Source organism: Populus alba, chromosome 3, assembly GCF_005239225.2.
Source record: "Populus alba chromosome 3, ASM523922v2, whole genome shotgun sequence".
Taxonomy (NCBI): domain Eukaryota; kingdom Viridiplantae; phylum Streptophyta; class Magnoliopsida; order Malpighiales; family Salicaceae; genus Populus; species Populus alba.
The window spans coordinates 8,934,292-8,956,513 of record NC_133286.1 but is presented as its reverse complement, the minus strand read 5'-3'; the positions used below and the strand labels follow the sequence as shown (position 1 = coordinate 8,956,513).

The window sequence follows — 22,222 nt, the reverse complement described above, 5'->3', positions numbered from 1 at the left end:
TATAATAATTATTAATTAAGAGTATGCTTTCAAAAGATTGAACAATGATTTGTTCTATTAAAGTGAATGGTGTGTTTTGCCCAATTGATGTGTTGATATAATTGCACATGATATGTGAAAAGAGAACTTGTTTGGTATGAAATTGTGAGCACCTAAATGCTACTTATATTGCCTTTAATGTAGCATACGAATAAATTAAAGATATAAAAATTGAACTGTCATACATTGTGCTATTTGATGTGAATATGTTGTTGGGCTTAAATGGTGAAAGCTCTTTGAAGTTTCTCATGCTTATTAATTTAATTATTCATTGAGTTATACTCATCAATAATTAATAAATTATTTTAAATGAGAAAGAAAGACAGCTTGGGTAGCAGGTTTCCAAACAAAGTGAAGTGAGGGTGCAAACTTAAAGTGTGTCTTGAGTTTTGTTATCGTATCCTTTTCAATGGGTAGTTTTGTGCATGGGTCCTTACGTATATTATGTATGAACTCTTTTGGTACGCATTTAATACAATGTATAAAAATGTTGACAACAAGATAAAATGTGGATTTGTATAGTGAATAAAAGGTTGCGTGTGTATACATTTGTTTAGTGAAGACAACAATAAAAAATGAAGTCAGTTTACTTGACTAATGAAATCAAGGGGCGTGTTTCTAAAATGAATGTAAGATGAGTGGTCTGAAAAGGAAAAGGAGAAAGGAGACCATGTGGTGATTAAGGTTAATGATGGAACTAGGGTGGGTAAACTTTGGAAAAGTTTAACAACACGGGCTTGGATTGGGTTATTGACGAATCTATGGTAACATAAAAGAAAAGGAGAGGAACGACCTGTGCAAAACAAGAACAAAGAAGATAGCGACGAGTGATTGCTAGCAGCTGCAGCGGGTGGTGTCGATTTGAATTTGTTACCTGGGAAGCAGAGTTGACTGTGCTCTGACATCATATCTGAAATCGAAGTCACTTACTTACTTTGAGGTTTGTTGTTTGTCTTTTGTTGTTCTGCTTCTAATGTTTATATGACAACAATAGTAATTTTAAGTTGTGTGTTGTTAATTAATAACAAGAAGAGGATCAGTGGGGTTGGCAAGGATAATTCTGTGATGGATAAGAACAAAAATTACAAGAAGAAGAAGCAGCAGCACAAAGCAGCTGGTGTTTGTCAATTTCAATGGAGACCCGTCTCTGTCTCTTCTTCTTCTTCTTCTTCTAATATTGGAGGTTTGTTTTTCTTTCCTCTTTAATACACTTTTCAAGCCTTCCGAAACCATTCTTCTTCATTATTTAATTACAAGACTAACCATTTTGTTTTCAAGTATTATGAGCAATTTCAATGCTGCATGCCATTAAACTCTCTCTTTTCTTCTTCTTATTGATATATAATTCTTGCTACAACAATAAACCATAAAGCTGATAACTTTTTTACTACTAAATGGACCTTATTGCTTCTCAGCTGATAGGTGACCATGGATTGGCCTTTGTCAACAAAGCAGTCTGTTTCAAAACGTTGTGTTTGTTAGAGTACATGCTTGGCGTTACTAATTGTTTGTCTTAAACGATCTGCACTATGGTGTTCCTTACGAATTATTTAATGTAAATCTGCAGAATCCCTGGTCAAAGATGTTGCAAATGAGTCAGAAGATGGACATCATGTTCAAGAAGTGATAAAGGTTGCTCAAGTGGTGGCTGATAATTCTGACTCAACCATCAGCTCTTGTGTACTGGATGATTGTGTTGAGCCTATGCTTTCTGCTGAGAAGCATTCACATTCGCTTCAGGTAGCTTTTTACTCGTTCAAGTTTAAATAGTTTACACACGGTATGCTCTCTCATTTTGAAGTGGGACTTTTCCTCTGCTTGTATTTTCACATGAATAACCGTTGCCTTAGTTCTCACTCATTAGTTTTCTTTTTTTTAGTGCATGTCTTGCTTTCTTAAGAAACTGCCGCGCAGAATGTGCTGTTAGAAAAAGTATCCTGAGTCTTGCATAGAATATCTGATGATGCAATGTTAGGATTAAGTATAGATTTCTTCCCTAACCCTCCTGTAGTCTTCACAGTAGTTCTTTAATGGCTTCTCTCAACTTTGATCTATGTGTTATTCTTATTCTATTACTCACCTTGATATTACTGCATTGTACATGGTCCATTTCTCTTCTAATTCTCAAATTCCTTGATATATGTTGCTAGACTCTGGCTTTCCAAGATTTTGCGTCATAGCTGGAATACTTTGTTACCCATTTGAAGATTGTAGTAACCATCTCTATCATTTCCAACTGCAGCAAACTTTAAAATGAAACCTAAATACGGTAAAGATATGACGCTTAGACCTTGTGAAGCCCATTGTGAATTATGTCATTAAGTACTATCTACCTGTGAACTCCTTAATCATCCAGTAAATATTGCTATCTTGTTGTTTTCTCTCATGTTTTTAATTTTTTCTATGTCATTTCTGTGTTTTGCTTTGAAGGTGGATGCTTCTCTGATTCATTTCATTAAAGGAAAAGTGTATGAATTTCAGCTTAACCTTTTTTTTTCTTCTATCTTTTATTTGAGCATAAGTTACATCCATATTCACCTGTACTTACAAGCTCCCTACTCAGAGGATCTGCTCAAAAAAGGATTGAAGAGGAGATGGCTGTTAAGATTGTTTTTCCATCATCAAAGAATGAAGAATCAATTGGTAAGCTTTCCTGATTGAAAGTAATTTCTTGCTTGTAAGCAAATGCTACAGCCAGTTTGTCACTTTGAAACTTCAGGGGTGTTACCATGTCTTCCAAGATGGTATCATGACCTGTCCTAATATGTTAATGCTTGAATTTGACAATTTGATCAATACATTTGAACGTGGTGACCACAACTTTGGCTGTGATTGTTCACTACTTGACATGTTTTCCTCTGCAGTCATTGAAGGCATTTCAACTGATTGTGTGACAATAGCTTCAGAAAAGATACAAGCTATTATTGATGAGGTCAGTTACAAGTCATTGTGGGTTCGAAAAATTCGCTTGTTCCTTTCCATTATCATTTGACACATTTGAGACCTAGTTTGATGGTTAACTTTTCTTTTAATTACTCTAGGAGTCCATGACTGACATGAATGTGCTGTAGTGAACAAATCCAATCGATATAGTAGTCTAATAAATGCCATGTTTATTGTTGAGGAGGGAAAAGTATGTGGGTTGTAAAAGGTGTGCTTCACTAGTTAATGTCAAGTTTTGTCATCTGTCATTGTCATTGGATGCAGGCGACACACATCTTTTTTTTTTCTCTCCTTGTTTCCATCTAAAAATCTCGCACAAAAAGCATATGGTATTTTTTGGAGTGCTTCATTTTTTTATTTTATTTTTAACATACATGCTTGACGGATTACTAATATTTTCTTCTTTTTGTGGGTAAAATCACAGGCAATTAAAACAAATCTTGACTACTCTCACTTTGTATCGCTTCCATTGGGAATATACCCTGAGTTGGTTGATAAGCTAGTTGATTTTCAGAACTCCATACTGGGAATTAATTATGTTTCTGTAGATGCAAATGTGGAAAGTGATTATAATGAAGAGACTTCAGACATCAAAAATAAGGGTCAAGAACTAATTGAAGGAGATGATGTAGCTGTTGAACTTAAAGCTGAAGATGACAATCATGTTAAAGTGGATTCAACTAGCATACCTTTTGTTAGTTATCCTCCTAAACCACCAAGGTTGCCTAATGCTTCTGGTAGGTTTTAAGTTCATCAATTTAATTAAGAGATTATCCTGGTGTCCCCTATAATAGCATATAGTTCTATACCCACTTTTTAAACTTTGGGCCCAATAAAATTGCTGATAATCCATTTTCCCGTGTTCAAAGTCTTGCTTCCAATTTGTTTATTCTTAGTCACACAAAAAGATGAAAATAAAATGCTTACTTTACTGTTAGCCAATTTTACCTAAACTAATATGCTTCTATTTCTTTTGGCAATCACTTTTTTCCCTTCTCTCATCTACTTAGATGAAATCTTATTGATTTATGCATTACTTGACAGACTTTGGAATAGACAAAACCATATTCATTAAACCTGCAACATTTCACTTGACTGTGCTCATGTTGAAGTTGTGGAACAAGGAGCGAGTCAATGCAGCTTCAGATGTTCTAAAGGTATGTTTGTGTTAAATAAGGTTGGTATTATCTAATGGTGGTTCTAATAAATCACTGCACGTGTGTTTAGAGTATCTCATCAAAAGTGATTGATGCCTTGGACAATCGACTGGTCTCCATCAGGCTTAAAGGGCTGGTAAGTAGAATATGACTGGAATTGATTCTTCTTGTTTTTGGATCCTCAGTAGGATACATTGGCCTTTCGAATCTCAAGCTCTATCCTTGGTAAATAAGTGTAAGATGCTTTGAAGTTCTAGTGGGTTGTCTTCTGAAAAAAGATGGCTTATTTAACATCAGTGTGATGGGTGGATTGCTGTCTTCATGTCCTTCTGTTATGTCCTTAAGCCAGCTATTACCTACTAAAATTTATACTCTTATCCCTTGGTAGGATACCATGAGAGGGTCTTTGTCCAGAGCTCGTGTTCTATATGCTCCTGTTGAAGAAATCGGGAGTGAAGACCGACTTTTACGAGCATGTCGTATCCTAATTATCTAAGTATCAATAATCTGGTGCCACTTCACTGTTTGCGGCACCTGCAAAAAGAAAACAGGAAAGAGAAAAAAAAAATGATTCTTAGTTCCATTAGATTTTAAGGTGTTTCTTCCACTTGATGGAGGAGTCTTTTGAATTTCCTTAGCTTTCTTAGAAGTCATCATTGATGCATTTGTTGAGGCTGGACTTGTTCTAGAGAAAGATGCTAAGCATAAGTTAAAGGTATGTTACTTAACTTTTGGCCTCATATGGTCATGTTTATATGTCAACGTTAAATTCGGAGGAATAAAAATGTTTCTACCATGTGCTTTGGCTATCTATAGTGCTTTCTAACCTTTCAAGTAGAGCATAATGGTGTATTTTTTCAAGCAGCAATCATGGCATGCTTGCTTAGCTCCTAGGTGTTCGGTTAAATATTGTCCAACAATAGGCCTGGTCACTCTTAGACCTGAACATACTGGACCTGATGCATAATGGGGTTGCGTAGTTGCTTCAGTCTATGTTCCCGTTATTTCATATAGGTTTGGTTTTGGAACTACTAATATCAATTTATGTTGTCTCCTTAAAATGCAGTTGCATGCCACAGTGATGAACGCCAGGAACAGGAAAGGGTACTGATTTTATTTCTTTTTGCTCGTTTTGCATTTTCTTTTGGGTAAAATTACTTTTTACCAGTCCGTGTGCTATCTGTGTTCATCATTAGACTTGGTTTCTAAGTGTTGAAACTTCAAAATTTGTTCTTTAGTTCATTTTTATGATGCAGTAAAACACCCCCCCCCCATATTCTGTTCTGCCGATTCTTTTTACTTCTTTGGGATCAAAGAATAGATTTTAAAAGGTTGGGAGCTGAAGTCTAAATCTTTAGTAAAATCCCATGGACCTATTAATGATTTACCCTTTTTTCTTGGCCTCCTTGCTATCTAGTTTGTATCTGGCTTTTGTTCATCTGTTTGGTATTTATAATCTCTGATGAACTGAAAATCTCAGGAAGAGACAAAGCAAGAATGATTCCTTTGATGCAAGGGGCGTATTCAAGCAGTTCGGATCAGAGGATTGGGGGGAGTATGTTATCCCCGAAGCTCATCTTTCACAGCGCTTTGTGTACGATGAGAACGGATATTACCATTGCTGTGCTTCGATACCTTTTCCAGGGAAAGAAGCTTGCAAAATGCAGACTGATTGACGCGCACAACTAAACTACCTTTTGGGAGGGAATAGTTAAAAGTAGTAACTGCTGAAAATCTTCACAAATTTGGGTTGCTTTTATAGTATTTTAAAGATCTCAGCTTTTAGAACTACAGCAGGAGTAAGTATTTCAACATAACTTACCACCTCAATATACGTGTGGATTTAATCATTAATTATTGTTCCACGCTGGGTAATGCAGCACACACTTTCAAGATTTTCTCCGTCCCTTTCATGGTATGATCCGGCAACTTGGAGAACTTGGTTAAACTATTATATGTCAACCGCTTCCACGATTAATATTTTGTTTTCCTTGGCCCCATCTAATCTGTAGGATATGCATAACGACATTGTTCTTAGCAGAACGTGGATGGCATCCTGTGATCATATAACATTATGCAGCTTAACATTGTACGAGGATCAGTAATGTTGAAGATGTTGTGTTTCTGTTTCTTCTTTTCCTTGACAAAGTGGAGGTCTGAATTCAAGACTTGTTGAGGCTTAGAAAGTAGTTACATCTCGTTGGCATAAATTGTCATTTTGAGGACGTGTGTTCCTTGAAATCTCAGAACGAGCTTTGTTCTAAAGAGTAAAATGAACAAGTGAAAGATCATGATCATGGAGGAGAAAAGACTTTTCATTTCCAATCTAACAAAATCGTTCCATTTCCGTGCAAGAGTGGACTGAAGTGCTATCTGTTTAAGCTACATCAATCTGCAGAACCCTCTGTTTTAGAGACAGATTATCCACCAAAACATTTTCAATATTCATGGGCAATTGCCTCTAGTAATTGATAATTTGAGACAGAGCATGTGATGCTGCGATGTTTCCTATGATTAACGTACTTTAATGATTTAGACCTGCGATCCATTTTGATTTGGTGCACCGCCAAATTCAGAGATGAAGAATGGTGGTCGGCGTCGATGGACACCTCGCCAATTCACAACCACAATTCCATACTCTCTGGGACACAAGAATCACGTGGTGGATATCCGAAGCCACTTTTTCCAAGAGGTGAAAAGGGCAGAACTGGAAAAGTAATTACATGTCAAAAAAAATAAAAGATAGTAATGAGAAGCCAAACAAAACTCCATTTTTCTTTTTCAGAAAGTCTTAGAGATTCCTTCCTACGCATGTCCTTTTGCCAGCTACAATTATAAGAAAAGTTAAATGATTGTGGGGGAACCAGTATAGTTTTTCTAAAAGAGAACACTCTGGATTTTATTTACATTGTATGTGTTTTTTTCACATATAATTTTCTTTGTTATAATTTTTTTTTAAATTATTTTTATCAATTTAATTTTTTTTAATATTGAGATAGTTAATAATTTAATTTTATAATTTTTTTTTTTATTTTATCTTTTTATAAGGTTAGTGTGATTTGTAAATTTAACGAGATAATTCAAGTTGTTCTAATTTATGAATGCGGTGTGTTTTATTTTAATTGAACTTAATTTTTTTATAGTCTATTTTTTTTTTATATATTATTAAAAAAATAAGTTGTAAAGAAAAACTATATTATTAAACTTTATGAAGCAACAAAGATTAAAGGATGTGGGGAAACCATTATTTCACCCAATACTCATTGTATTGTGAATTACAATACTAATTCATTATGTTTTGCTTTCTTTCTTTTTTTTTTTTGAATTTTTTTATGATTTTTTTTAAAGTATATTTCATCTTTTAAAATTGAAATTGTTGAAAATTTAACTTCGGTAATTTTTATTTATTTATTTGTCTTTATATGAGGTTATCATGGTGTACAAGGTTTGTTAAAGTAATCCAAGTTGACCCGGTTTAAAAAAAGTTAATAAATTCAATAGAGTTCATGACATAGCTAGGTCGTAGAGGGGCGAGATCGATAATTATCTTAATATTTTTTTAAAAAATTATCATCTTGAAGTTTTTTTAAAAAGCTAAGTCATGTTTTTATTAATTATCAAAGATTGTATTTGGACCTATAAAATCGATCAATTTAAATTGATCTAGTTCTCACACGATTTAATTAAAAACTTGAGTTAAACAAAGAATTGAGTCTAAAGATTTCAAACTTAACTTATTTGGTCATATTTAATAATACTATTAACAAATTCTCAATGCTCTTAATATTTTCTTTTACATTTTAAAAATACTGATCCAATCCATGGCAAAAAAGGACCAATATACTAGTTCAATAGAATTAATAAAGGAAAAACCTGTTCATTTCACTTTGGACCTAAATACAGGCACATAGTGAATCGCTACGGGGCGCCTAAGCCTGCTCTTTTTTTATTTGTTCTTAAACAATTTTTTTTTTTGCGGTCACTTAATGTTTTTTTTTTTGTAATTCTATTTATATTGTTATAAGCCTAACACTTTGGTTTGCGCGCTACATTATAGTTGTGATATATATATATATATATATATTCAATTGCTTTGTTTTAAAAAATAGAAGAGAGAAAGGCGGTCAATTATATTCTAACTATAAAAAAACCAATTATAGTATATAGGAACATCTTATCGATAAACATGTTGTTAAGATATTTTTTAATTTTGTCTTGTTCAAAAATTTATTAAGGCTAAATTTTTTTTTCCCGATTTAATTTTATAGTTTTTGACTATTTAATAGATGTTTGGAAGTTGAAAGTAGGTTTAATAAGGTGATTTTAAGTGTTTTAAGGTTTAAAAAAAAAAGCTTTGAAAATGGATTTTGAGTTCTAGAAACTTTAACCTTAACTTGTTGATCACTCCTAGCTATCAAAATCTTAATTATTTGATGATGCATTGTCTATTTTATTTAAAAATAAAAAAAAAATAAAGCGAATGTTGCTTCATCCACCTTTTTTTAATAAAATAAGGCAAGCAGACCTAGCTTTCTATATGTATCTTGGCATCTTTGCACCACATGTGATAGCTCACTCATCCATCTTGTATGCCTAATTTTTTTTTTATATATATTGCTTTTTATTTTTTTTTATTTTTTTTCATGAATTCTAAATAAAATTCACTATAAATAGAATAATTAAAATTATATCTAAGATATTATTCAATTAAATATCATTTGATTTTTCCATCAATTTCAAATAAGGCTTTTTTTTATATAATAGTAGCAATCAATTTGTTAATTGCTATATATAAACTTGATATGCAAAATATTTTTAAAATGTGATTATGAATATTCAATGAAAATAGATTTAAATTTTTTTTATTATAAATAATTTGCATAATTTTCTTAGGTTTATTGTTCTTTTCCCTTAATTACATACAAAATATCGGAAATGTTTCTAAAAAATGCATGTTTTTCATCAAAATAATAATAAAAAAAACAAGTTCATGAAAAAGAATATTATGGTTTTGATTAAGAATATAAATCTTCTCTTTTTTATTTCTAATCGACTATATTTCTAATGAAAATAATTATTTTGTTATCAAGAAAATTACATGAATTTAAAAAATAATTTTGATGAAAAATATATATATTTTCTTTTCTATAAATATTTAATTTTATTATTATATAATTAAAGAATTCCATAGACAAATCAAATCTAAAGACAATTCTTTTATGTTTTGCCAAGCTCCTCATTTATATAATAATTAAAAAAAAAACCACCAATGTTATCCACTTATTTTCCAAAATAATCCCCCAACATCTAGCCTTTTTTTTTTTCTTTTTTTTTTTTTTGGTGGGGTGGGGGAGGGCATGGTCGGTGCACTTTGTGGCCCTATGGTAGTGAAACCCTTATCACCTCCATCTTTAATCGCAGTTTCTCTCACCCATGGCCCACTCTCCTCTGTAACATGAAGGCTGGTCACATGGAAGAATCATTGATGTGCATCCAGACATATCTAATACGACAGCACCGTGAAAAGACCTTATTGGATATGGATGGAGCCACTGTACACAGCACCTTCCCTTCTTCATCCTCAAAAAAGAAAAAGAAAAAGAAAAAGAAAAGGAATTATGCAACTCATGACTCCGTTCATATATTTAAATACAATTCTCCTCCCATTTCCTGGAGTTCCCCTTCAGCTATAGCCTGTTAATTCTTTCAAAGATGGCTGGAATAGCGTTTGGTCGCTTTGATGATTCTTTCAGTTTAGGCTCTCTCAAAGCCTATCTTGCTGAATTTATCTCAACTTTGCTCTTCGTTTTTGCTGGTGTTGGCTCAGCCATGGCTTACAGTTAGTATTCTCTTTTCCACACCCTGCTTTCGTAGTATATAGACTGGCGAAGATAATATACATGGCTTGCAAACCACGACAATCTTTTTTTCCTTTTTAATTATGATCATAGTTAAAGGGAACTGATCGTAACTTAATTACATGATGTTGTAATTAACTAGAGTCGTTGTAGCTCATTGTTACTCGAGGATGAAGAACATCCTCCTAATTAAACATGGTGCTAGCAGTAACAACAGCCATGCAAAGAACGATGGTGCAGTGCTGCCTGTGATTGTAAGTAAACTAACTACGAGGATCTCACTGTTGCAGATAAGCTGACAGGTGATGCAGCTCTTGATCCAGCCGGGCTAGTAGCCATTGCTGTTTGCCATGGATTTGCTCTCTTTGTTGCAGTTGCTGTTGCTGCCAACATCTCCGGTGGCCATGTCAACCCTGCTGTCACTCTTGGCTTGGCTCTTGGTGGTCAAATGACCATCCTCACCGGCATCTTCTACTGGATTGCCCAACTCCTTGGCTCCATCGTTGCATGCTACCTTCTCAAAGTTGTCACCGGAGGCTTGGTAATAATGTTATATCTTATTATTAACTGAATCACTCTGCTGAGACCTCCTAATTATACTATATGCAAAATCTTCCATGCATTTTTTACACTTGACCTCTTAATTATCACAATCCTCGTGCAGTTTTCAAGAGAGATGTGATTTATTTATCTGTTCCCATTATCCATGTACAAATACTTGAATTTATTAACTTGTCCCTGAAACTTGACTTTCTATAATTACTTGGTTTCACAGGCAGTCCCCATCCACAGTGTTGCAGCTGGAGTGGGAGCCATTGAAGGAGTCGTCATGGAGATCATCATCACGTTTGCCCTGGTTTACACTGTCTACGCAACCGCTGCTGACCCCAAGAAGGGATCCCTCGGCACCATTGCCCCCATTGCCATCGGTTTCATTGTTGGTGCCAACATCTTGGCTGCAGGCCCATTTTCTGGTGGGTCCATGAACCCAGCCCGCTCCTTTGGGCCAGCTGTGGCTAGTGGTGACTTCCATGACAACTGGATCTACTGGGTTGGGCCTCTTATTGGTGGAGGGTTAGCTGGACTTATCTATGGAAACTTATACATCACTAATCATAGTCCTTCGTCCTACGAGTTCTAGGTCAGTCTAAAATAAATTAGTCAACTTGAGCTTCACTGTGCCGCATTTATCTTTGTAAGAAAGAAAGGGAAGCAGATTATGCTATTCTTCCTTTTCGTTGTCTTTTTTTTTAGAAAAAAAACAATTCATCAAGTCTATCGTCATGTTGTCAAGAACCATTTGCTTTATGAGAATGAAGGGAGTGTGTAGATACTTCTTTTTCATGTCTTATTATGGCTGTTTCCTTTCCTTCTCTTTCTTTCTGTCTTTCTTTTTGTGCATCTTTATTAACTATATCTAATTAATTCCTGGTAAATCGATGCATATTAGTCATGGATGTACCCCCAATGTTGAAATTGTGTCCTCCCCTGATTTTATGATGTATTAAGCACTCTTACAATGCTCTTATTGTTTCTACTACTATTATGAGAATCAAATTCTCATATGCAAATTTTATGACACAAACTTCAAAACGCCCAAGTCCATAAGCAAGAGACACTCGTCATAATTTTTCAGAAATGTAAACATGTTGCAGCAGTGAATATAATGTTGGTTTTACATGCATGTAAACAAAAGCAAATTTGTGCTTTTTTTTTCTTGCCTCCTTTTTTTTTTTCTAGTTTTATAGGACTGAAAACAAGATTTATGGGTTGATTACTACTTTTTTCTCACTTCTCACCATGACAAGATCCAAGAAAAGGTTGAATAAGAAATTCAGATTTTAATGTAATCATGCCTATTATTTAGTTTCATGATTTTGCATAAACTCTCAATGCGGTTGTGGGATCAAACTAAAAATTTCACAAGAGTTTCCAGATATATTTTTCTATATTGAGTTATTATGTCAATTAAAATTTGGTACGGTCTTGCAATACAAGTTAGAAGATATAATATAAAATTTGTTATCTATTGTCTTTTGACTTAGGAATTTCCTATATGAAGAGGATTCTTTTCCTCATAATGCAAGGATATTTACAACTTATTTTTTGAAGTTTCTTAGTTTTATAAGGATGTATAATGACAACAAATAGTTTACAAACGTGGTAGGGTTTTTTAATGTTTCAAAATCCTTGTCGTACAATGATTTCTTATTTATCCTAGTTGCATAAGAAAATGAGAGTTGAAGTATTTAAAGACATATTACTTTTAGATTAAATTATTTCTTTGTATACATATGAGTTATTTTAAGGTTTTATGTTTTTTTGTTTTATTATATTATTTGGATATTTACATTCAAAATAGGGCTTGTGTTTTAGTTTGGGTTTGTTTTGGCCCAAAATAAATATTTTAGGCATTAGGTTTATGCTAGTTTGTAACTCAATAAAATTCCATTATGGCCATTTAGGAGGACTATATATTGCTTGTTTTTTTTATTTTTGCTATAAAATTCAGTAGTCATGATGTTTTGAATAAACTTGTTTGTTTGCATGATGCAATAATTTTCTATTTATTGGGATAAAAAAATAAATTTGATTTATAAAGGTGGCATCTTCATATAATTCAGATTCATGATTCTTTATAATCAATAGGTCCAAGTTTGATTTTTAATACCTTTGGTTTTGAGGGACACGATTATCTCCAAGTTAAGGTTTACTTCTCACAAACTTGATTTGTAACTTTTTCAGGTTTGTTATCGGGCTTTTAGATTTTTATATGCATAGGGTTTATATCATTTGGTATTAGAACTATGCTCTAAAATCAAGTTTTCACTTTCTGAAAATTTTGTTTTTTATATTATGTATCTCTCGTTGATTTCAATCTTATACTCATTCTCTTGGTTGTGGCATTTGCTTTTAAAAAAGGGTTCTTGCTTTTTTTTATTATTGTCCATACATATCAATAACACTAAATTCAAAAAAAAAAAAAGAAGAAGAAAGACATTAAAAAGCTGAAGATCTAGTTTAGTTACGAAAACACTAATACAAAGAAGATTGAGTAGAACCATGTTGGAATCACTTCCAAATTAAAACACTAAAGATCTAGTTTAGTTACGAAAACACTAATACAAAGAAGATTGAGTAGAACCATGTTGGAATCACTTCCAAATTAAAAAACTAATACAAAGAAGATTGAGTAGAACCATGTTGGAATCACTTCCAAATTGATATTCTTGGGTTTTTAGGTACAATAACATCAAAAATTAAACTTGGGGTCATTTGGACTTGTTTGGATTGTGTATTAAATTTGGGTATTAGATTGCGTAAACGGGTCTAACTTACAACAACTTATAAAACATGTTTTGCTACTATTGAAATTAAATTAATAGTAAATTAAATTTATATTTGGGATATTTGAGTGTTAATATAGTTATTTTCATTAGTTTTGCATCTGATTTATTTCGCGTCTTAAAAAACGCTCATATTTCATACAAATTTGCTTGCTACTTTTGAAATCGTAATCATAGTTTTGTTTTTGTTTGTTTTCATGTATTTCTTGCTTCTTAAGTCATTACACATATTTGTATTATCCTACTAAGATGTTCTATTTTATTGTGTTGAATTTTAAAGTGAAAAGCATGATTGAGTGAAACATGAGATGAATGTAAACACGTGAGGGAGTGAGTGATAAAATAAGTTTTTATCACTAATTTATTTTACAAATTTAAAGATTTCAAACAGCATTAAGACTACACCACCAATTGAAAATCAAGCTTTTCAAACTCAAACCTTAGCACAATAAATAGAAATGGTGAACATGGTAATAAGAAATTTAAAGGATAGGATAGAGAGAAAGGAACATGATGTAGGAATTGATAGCTTACAAAATAAGGCTGATTTAGGTGGAAATAATGTTAGGAGACGTGAAAGTTATGCTAGTCCCATTGTTGATAATGATTTTAATGAGGTGGGTGATAAGAATTATAATAGTGCACCTTTAAGCTATGAAGATCAATTTGGGCATCCTAGAAACCGTAAGTATAGGTGAGTTATGAGATATGGACAGTTCAACCAAGGATATGGTTCATGTAATTTTGGATATCGTGATGGGGTAGATAGCAGTTTGGGTAGAAGTAAGAGAAGAATCCCTATATTTCAAGGGAAAAAAAATCCTAAGGTGTATTTAAAGTAAGCGAAGAAGATGGAGTATATATTTGATTATTATAACTATTTGGAGGGTAAGAAAGTTAAGCTTGTTGTAATTGAGTTCACAGACTGTGCTATTATGTTGTAGGATCATCCTGTGTTAAGTCGTAAAAAAATTTATGAGAGGCCTGTTAAGACTTAGGTAGAGATAAAGGCTATTATGAGAAGATGATTTATAATAAGCATGTGGGCTTGGAGTAGCCACACCCCTGGATCTACTTTATTATTATTTTTTTTAATGGGGTGGAAGACCCTTGAATTTTTTGAAAAAAAAAAAAAAACAAAAGCAGGCGACATGTCATTTGCACTACCTAGATTCTAACAACTAAAAATCATTCAAAAGTTGAGTTGGGATGTTTTACACCCAAAAAATCCATTTCAATTATTTCTTGATCCAACCTATAAACAACACGAGATCCAAATAAATCTATTTATACCTTCAAATAACCTAATAAATAGTCAACAAAACAAATTAACCTGAAATCCATAATTTTTTAAGGTCAAAACTACTTTTTTTTAGGCAATTTGAAGGTGAAAAAACATTTTACTAGAGCTTTTCTCATCAAATGAAACTCGTTGACACAAAGATTAATGCTGTTGGTGGTCATAATTATTGTCTCTCTCTACCACCAGAATTCATTAACTCTCTTTTATACCTCAAATAAAAAACTAAAAAAATAAGAGAAATAAAGTTTTAATCTAAAAGTGAATTGTAAGCAAATCATAGGGATGGGAAATGGGTATTTTGTAAATTATTAGGATAAAAGTTATCTTTTCAAGTCAATTTTGAAATGGCCTTCTAGTTCCTATGTCTTTTTCATAATAACGGTTGTTTCACAAATTTCTTTTTTTTTTTTTGGGGCAAATTCATGGTAAACTTTGCAATATTAATATTAGACTTGATCAACAGGCTTTGAGGTTGATAAAATATGTTGTGGGCAAAGACTGGTGGAGAATTTAGGAGGGAAATGCGAAGACACACGTCAGTTGTTTCACTACAAGGGTCAGATGGATCGTTTGAAGGCTGGGAGGGATTCTGCTCATGAGGCTATCTTTGCTATTTTTTTCGAGCAGAATAACAATAAGCCAGCTGCTCCTGCTGAAAATCTTCACAAACGAATGCAAGGATTCGGGAATACCAGTTTTGAGATGCCTTTTGAAGATAGAAAATCGTTCCTTGTTAAGGTAGTGCGTCTATCAAGGAGGGAATTAGTAGCTTAACTTGAAGTCATCCGCTAGGGGAGAATGATAATCGGAGCTTCAAGAGCCCAAATCTTCATAGCTCCATTGACTATTGAAAATGACCACTCTTTGAAAGAGATATCAACTAGCTCAGTTGAACAATGAAACTTAGAGTGGTTTCGGAGTTTCTAATAATCTTCTCGATGCACCAGAGTAACATATGCAGAAATTAACAGATTACGGGGACTCCAGCTCAAGTTATACAGGGAGGAGGCCTCATGAGGAGAAGTTGCTAGAGACCATATATATATATATATATATATATATATATATATATATATATATATTCAGCCACACAGCTCAACTCATTCGCAAGGAAAGAATGATTATGGGAGTTACAAGAGCCTCGAATCTTTATAGCTCCGTTGACCATAAAAAATGACTATAGAAAATTACTGTGTCTATCAAGCAGGGAATTAGTAGTTAACTACTCTGATACATATCAACCAGTAAAAATAATTATATTTACTAAATTTATTTATTAAAATATTTTTTTATTAAAACAAATGATAATAGAAATAGATACACAAATTTAATTGATGAAATAAAATAAAAGATAAAAAAAACATTATGTAAGGCTGCACATATTATAAATATTATCTTAAAATAAATTTTTTTATTTTCAAAAATAAAATTCATCTATACAAAAGATAAAATATATATATATATATATAGATGAATCAGGAAATCTTTTAAGTTTAAATACATAAAAAAAAAAATCATCATTTAAAATAGACTCTCTAAACAAAATAAAAGAGAGAAGGGGTACTCATATAAATATAAATTAAAAATCATTAGAGGAAAAACCATAAAAAATCATTAATTTAAAAAAAAATAAGAAAAAAGCAAAGGCCACGCATTGTTGGGCTTAACAAGCTAGGCCAGCTTGCATGACTTATTTTATTAGCGCTCGCGCGGCTAGGCCCCTATTTTTTTGGTTTTAAGAAGGAAAAAGACAAACGATGCATCACCTATTTTTTCTAGATTTCAGCCGCTGTGGTGGCCAGAAAATCATGATTTGAGTTTTTTTGGACCCAAAAACATGTTTTCAATTCATTTTTTTATCCAAAACACCTATAATACACCTTAGAGAACTGTCTATGGCCTCTAAAAACCCAAACTATCATCCCAAAAACCGAAATCAACCTGAAACCAAAAATTAACTCGAGATCAGATTTGTTTTTTCACGAATTTTAAAGGTAAAAAACACTTAATATGAACTCCCCACATAAAATGGAACAATTTGACACAAATATTATTCATTTTGGTGACCTAATATTGGTGTCAACGACATATTAGATAAGGGGAGTTCATAATTTAACGACGTCTAACGATTCTTTCTCTATCGACGGAATCTAACAACAGCTCTCTCATCTCTTAACCAGAGACTTTAAAAATAACAAAAATAAACTTTTGTATCAAAACTAAATTTGAAAAATATTGAGGTGCCAAAATTGTACAATTTGCATTATTTTATAGGTTTTAGGACCAAAATGTATTTTTTTCAAAACTTATGGCACGTCATCCATGTTTGACATTTTTTTTATTTTAGTCCCTCTTCTTTTAATATCACCCTGTCATTAGAAATCAAAATTAATGGATCTTCAATTAGAACTAAATTGCTAAAAAAAAATTCGATGACCAAATTAAAAAAAATTTCTCCAATCCACCTACAATAATGTGTGTGAGGATAAACAAGGCACATTTATATAGAAAAACCCACACTTTTTAGATTTATACTTAATTTGTATTATATATTAAAATCAAAAGTACTCATGCTAGTTAACCAGCAAATTCATATACATGTACAAAAAGTAATGAAAAATAAAAGAGAACAGACTTCCAATCAGAACCAAACTGTATATAGCCAGGTTATACATGCATAGGCCAAGTATCAGGGAAGCAGAGAATGAGAATCATATATATGATATTCAATAAACACAGAGGGAACATGCTCCCAGCAAAAGACTAGCCATGCAAGACCAAACATTCCATAGTGAGCAAAGGTTATTGAAGAAACCAAACAAGTATTGCAGGGCATCTAGAGGGCATCCAAACCGGTAAGAGTCAAGGATCCCAAGAGAGCTGGCAATACCGAGAGGAAGGCAGGACAAGATGAAAGTAGCATATTTTCAAACCAAACAGCAAGAAAGAAAGACAGCAACAGACACCATGGCCAAAGGGAAAGAAAGACAACGGGTTCTCTCTCTAGCCGGGACTTAGCAAAGCTGTGCACCAGAGAATGTAGCAGCAGCCCCCGTGAACAAGGAAAGATCAAGATGCAGCAGAACAGATCACCAGCGCAATAAACTTCCATTAGCAGATAGCCAATTAAAACCAGGAAGGCAGAACCACCAGTTATGATAGCAAAACACTGGAGATAGAGGACATGCCAGTACCATTACCACATATCCCGCCAGATCACCAATAAATCAGAGAGGCAAATCAGCTGACTGAGAGCTCTTTCTAGGAAAAACTCGCCAGAAGCTTTCATAGAAACTTGAGCAACAGAGGAAACCTTGTAACAGCAGTGACCAAGCACACAGCTCTGGACCGTCCAAGGCAGCAACAAGATGAGAAGACTTAGACTCCAGACACCACAGAGAACAGACACGATTCATCCTACATCGAGAGAGGAGTGATTTTGTTCATGAAAGTGAAGAATCATGTAGAATATTACTTGGAATTTGCGGAAAATAACATCCACCGACTTGTCAAAGATCCTCTTGTTCCTCTCCTCCCAAATCAAATAGACGACAATACCCAGAGATACTCTTTTCATTCTAGCTTCAAGGCCTGTTTCCTTGTGGTTAATCCCTTAAGGTCACTGTTCAGAGTGGACATACTCCTTGTTATTCTTAGCCAAGTCTTTATTGTCCCCCATAGTAGAGAGGTCCAATGACAAGCAAAGAATAAGTGGTTGCGAGTCTCCTCCTCCTGCCTACAAAACACACACACAGAATATCTGGTGGAATAATTCAGAGCCTATCTCTAGTTGTCAGCTTGGCCATAATAGCCAGCCATAGAATAAAAGCATGTCTAGGCAAAGACCAGTGCTCCCATGCCACTTTCTCCCACAAGACAGCGTTAGTTATAATTTCTTTTTAGTTCATGATGTCCTTGCGTACAATCTGTTTTGCAGTGTGTATTATTTTTGTTTTTGATATAGTTTTTAATGAATCGCTTGTTTTTTTTTATAATGTATGTCTTTTTTTGAAAAAAAAATTCTGTGAAATATCGTATCTCAGGTTTGGATGAAAGTTGTGTGCCTACTTGAGTCAATTATGAGGAAAAAGGATGATGAGCACTTTTCAATTGTAGATTCCTATTTTAGCGAAAATAAAGATTCTGTTGTGAGATGTTCTGAATCTCCCTAAAATTCTCTCTAGGAAAAGGCGAACAAGGTAATTCATCTCTTGTAAATGTTTTCAGATTCTGGCCTCGGTCCTCTGCTTTGCCTTTTCATTTGTGCTCTGTGCAGCATGGTTAGCTGCAATTTCTGGTGATGTTAGGATCAAATCCTTTACTTTGCAGTCATTCTGGTAAGATTACACATCATTGGGCTCTACTATTTCTGCTCCACCTCCATAATTTTAGCTGAAGTTTTGTTTATTAGAGGCTAAGCATTTACTACCGCTGTTATGATTGGAGAAACAGAGTGTGAAAATAGAGATTCATTTATGAGTTCAAGGGGCTGCATTTTATAGCTGATGTTATGGCTTTTGGTGGACAGTGCTAAGGCTTTTGAATGGGGAACCAGTTGGTAGCTTAGTGGGTAATTCAGTGAAGGCTGAGGCAGCTCATGTCCAGATGCCTGACTTAGCAGACACTGGAGATTCAGGCGACTTATTTGGGGCAGTTGATTCTATAAAGAAGCCAAGTGAACAAGATACAGGGAATCGAAACTTATTTTTGCAAAATTGTGTTAATTTATTAATTATTGAAACAAATAAACCCCTGATTCTTGTTCAATGTATGATTGCAAACAAAATCATGCCCTCCTTGCTTGAGATCTGTTCTAGATTAAGAATTGTGTTTTATGAAATGACGATGAATATTCTGTTTTTTTTTCTTTTATGTATTTGATCCTTTTTTATTGTAAGATTTTCAAGTTTTTATGTATTTGTAAAGTATGATCTATTTCATTTTTTATTTTTTCTGTTGGTTTGTTTCTAATTCGACTTGGTTGGATGAACCCAACCGGGTCAATCCATCCAAATTGACCTAGCCAGATCAAAAAAATTTTGTCTCTAGGCTTTGTTCGGAATTTGTTTTTTAATTTGTAGGCTTGAGAGTGTGTTTGACAAGACTTCTTTAAATGTTTTAAGATTTTTTTTAATTCAAGAAGTCTACAAAAATTACAAAAAAAATATTTTTGTGTGTTACATACGACCAAGTCTTCTAAAATTATAAAAAAAAATCATATCTTTATTAATATTTTCATATTAAAATTCAAAATATGTATTTATATGCATTTTAGGATTTAATAATCGTTTTATTAAATTCATGAGAATGTGACCAATATTTTAATAACTAAAATTTTAATTTATGAGAATTGATGGTTAACATTCTGATTTAAAATGTTGGACCTACAAGTAAAGTTGATATTTGAACATCAAAAATTGACCAAAACATTCTTAAAGTTATTCTAAATATTCATCAATTTTAATTGGAAGTAATTTTTACTGTAATATACAATTACAAAAAACTTTTTTCATAAGAATTTATTTGGTTAGCATTCAACTTTTTACAGAATTGAAGAAGCTTGCTTCTTTTCTTTTTTTCCTCCTCCGAGCAACTTTACCCAATGCTAACTGAAGCGGTAAGGAAGGTTGTGATAGCTACACAAAAAGTAGAGAAAAAAAAATAGAACAGTAAAGTCACACAACAACAGGAAAAAAAATTCAACTAGCCTAACGGACAAAACAAGGGAGACGTGGACAAATGAATGGACAAGGGTGAAAACTTAATCGAATTGTGTGTCTTTGGTACAAAAGTACGATTCAATATTGTTAATTTTGTTTTTTTTTTAATATATATCTTGTTACATTTTAAAAAAAATATAAAACATGTATAAATTTTATTTTATTATGAATCTCAATCTATTCTGAAAATTTTACTCAAATTCTGCTCGGAATATTTTAATTAAGTTATTTTTAATATTATTATTCATCATAAATTTGACAAATTAACTCAATTGATTTGAGTTTATTTATTTATTTTTATCATTTAATATCTTCAATATTTAATTAATTATATATATTTTTTTATTTATTTCAATTTAATTTATATAATAAAATTATTTTAATCTTACAACTCACATCAGTTTTATAAATTAACAGGAATAAACTTAAGTCGTTCCATCCGACGGGTCAACTCCGATATCTTTACCTGTACATTCTTCACCGGGTCCCACATTCCTATTGTTCTACCTTTCATTCTTGCGGGGAAATCTCTCTCTGATTTCCATTTTTCCAATTTATTTTTGGCATCTCTCAATTTTGTCTTGTGAGCCACTGGGAGGTTAGGTTCGGGTCTTTATAATGAGCGTACATCTTGCCTTGACAAATTCTCTCGACATAAACCCCTCCTTTTATTATTCTGCTCTGCCTTTCAGTTCTCGAACCACTCCACAGATTAGCGTTCCAGAGATGAATGAAGAAAGCACTAGCTCAAGCAATTCAACATGTAATTCACCACCACCACCACCACCACCATCTTTGGCCACCACCATTACCAATAAGCTCAATAAACAAAACCCAATTCAGCAAAGCTCGAGAAAGGTCAGAGACTGCAGCAAACACCCAGTTTATAGGGGCGTTAGAAGGCGAGCCTGGGGCAAATGGGTGTCGGAAATCCGCCAACCTCGTAAGAAATCACGTATTTGGCTCGGAACATTCCCGACGCCAGAAATGGCAGCGCGTGCTCACGATGTGGCAGAGTTGAGTATTAAAGGCGACTCTGCCATTTTAAATTTTCCAGAACTTGCAGACTCATTACCGCGCCCAGTGTCGGTAATGCCACGTGACATTCAGTCAGCCGCGGCGAAAGCTGCTGCCATGGTCGAGTTTAATTCACCATCACCATCCTCGTCACTGTCGTCGTCATCGGTAACGGTGTCTGAAGATGTGGCAGAATCCGAGGAGGAGTACTTGAGTGAAATCGTGGAGTTACCGAATATAGAAGGGAGCTTTGACTCTCCTGATCAGTCACGAATTGAGTTCATGTTGTTTGACGCGGTCGATGGCCATGGATGGGTGTATCCACCGCTAGACTTGAGTGGAGAGTTTTCTGATCAGCTAATGGGCCTGGAGAGCTTCATTTCGAGCAACTTTGCAGGGTCTGTATTGAATTGATGGCTAATTAAATTGGTGGTGTGCTCCCTGTTTTTTCTTTTTTCTTCCTTCAATTTATAGAAGAAAAAAATATGCTTGGCTACTTGTAATATGATCGATACTATATGCTAGAGTAGATGCTTAATCTCTTTCTATCACACACAAATATATGTTAGAATTTTTGTAAATACTAGCATATATGAATAAATATGACTTGAGATGTTTTCATTGGTTACTCCAAATATAAAAGTCTTCTGTATTTTGTGATTCTATTGAGAGATTTCATAGACTAAAGAGTAATCATGTGATTAATCTTGTCTACGAGGCAAGCAACTAGGAGAGAGAAAGAGAGTAGTGTTTTTTAAAAAAAATTAATTTTTTAAATATTTTTTAAATTCTTTTAATATATTGATTTTAAAAATATTTCTTTTAAAATGAAAAAAAT

General features: G+C 33.4%; 3 protein-coding genes across 6 annotated transcripts; all 3 read left to right on the top strand.

The window, feature by feature from the left end:
• Positions 1–627: 627 nt before the first annotated feature.
• LOC118037963 (uncharacterized) lies at positions 628–6,034 on the top strand. Of its 4 annotated transcripts, XM_035044156.2 has the most exons (14): positions 629–979; positions 1,072–1,222; positions 1,607–1,779; positions 2,470–2,507; positions 2,603–2,682; positions 2,904–2,971; positions 3,407–3,650; positions 3,681–3,719; positions 4,027–4,139; positions 4,210–4,275; positions 4,528–4,618; positions 4,787–4,854; positions 5,206–5,243; positions 5,620–6,034. In XM_035044156.2, the coding sequence occupies exons 2-14, from the start codon at positions 1,105–1,107 to the stop codon at positions 5,813–5,815; spliced, it is 1,332 nt and encodes a 443-aa protein (XP_034900047.1). In that variant the 5' UTR covers positions 629–979; positions 1,072–1,104; the 3' UTR covers positions 5,816–6,034. The 4 variants fall into 4 exon arrangements, with proteins under 4 accessions (XP_073264444.1, XP_034900047.1, XP_073264443.1 ...); XM_073408342.1 differs by having other exon boundaries at positions 631–979; positions 3,407–3,719; XM_035044152.2 differs by having other exon boundaries at positions 631–979; positions 1,069–1,222; positions 3,407–3,719.
• Positions 6,035–9,745: 3,711 nt separating this feature from the next.
• On the top strand, positions 9,746–11,348 carry LOC118037961 (aquaporin TIP2-1). The gene is made up of 3 exons (XM_035044150.2): positions 9,746–9,978; positions 10,288–10,538; positions 10,773–11,348. Exons 1-3 carry the CDS (start codon positions 9,852–9,854, stop codon positions 11,136–11,138), a joined length of 744 nt encoding a protein of 247 aa, XP_034900041.1. The 5' UTR covers positions 9,746–9,851; the 3' UTR covers positions 11,139–11,348.
• Positions 11,349–20,911: 9,563 nt separating this feature from the next.
• On the top strand, positions 20,912–21,882 carry LOC118037960 (ethylene-responsive transcription factor TINY). Its single transcript, XM_035044149.2, has one exon. The coding sequence runs from the start codon at positions 20,986–20,988 to the stop codon at positions 21,796–21,798; it is 813 nt and encodes a 270-aa protein (XP_034900040.1). The 5' UTR covers positions 20,912–20,985; the 3' UTR covers positions 21,799–21,882.
• Positions 21,883–22,222: the final 340 nt, after the last annotated feature.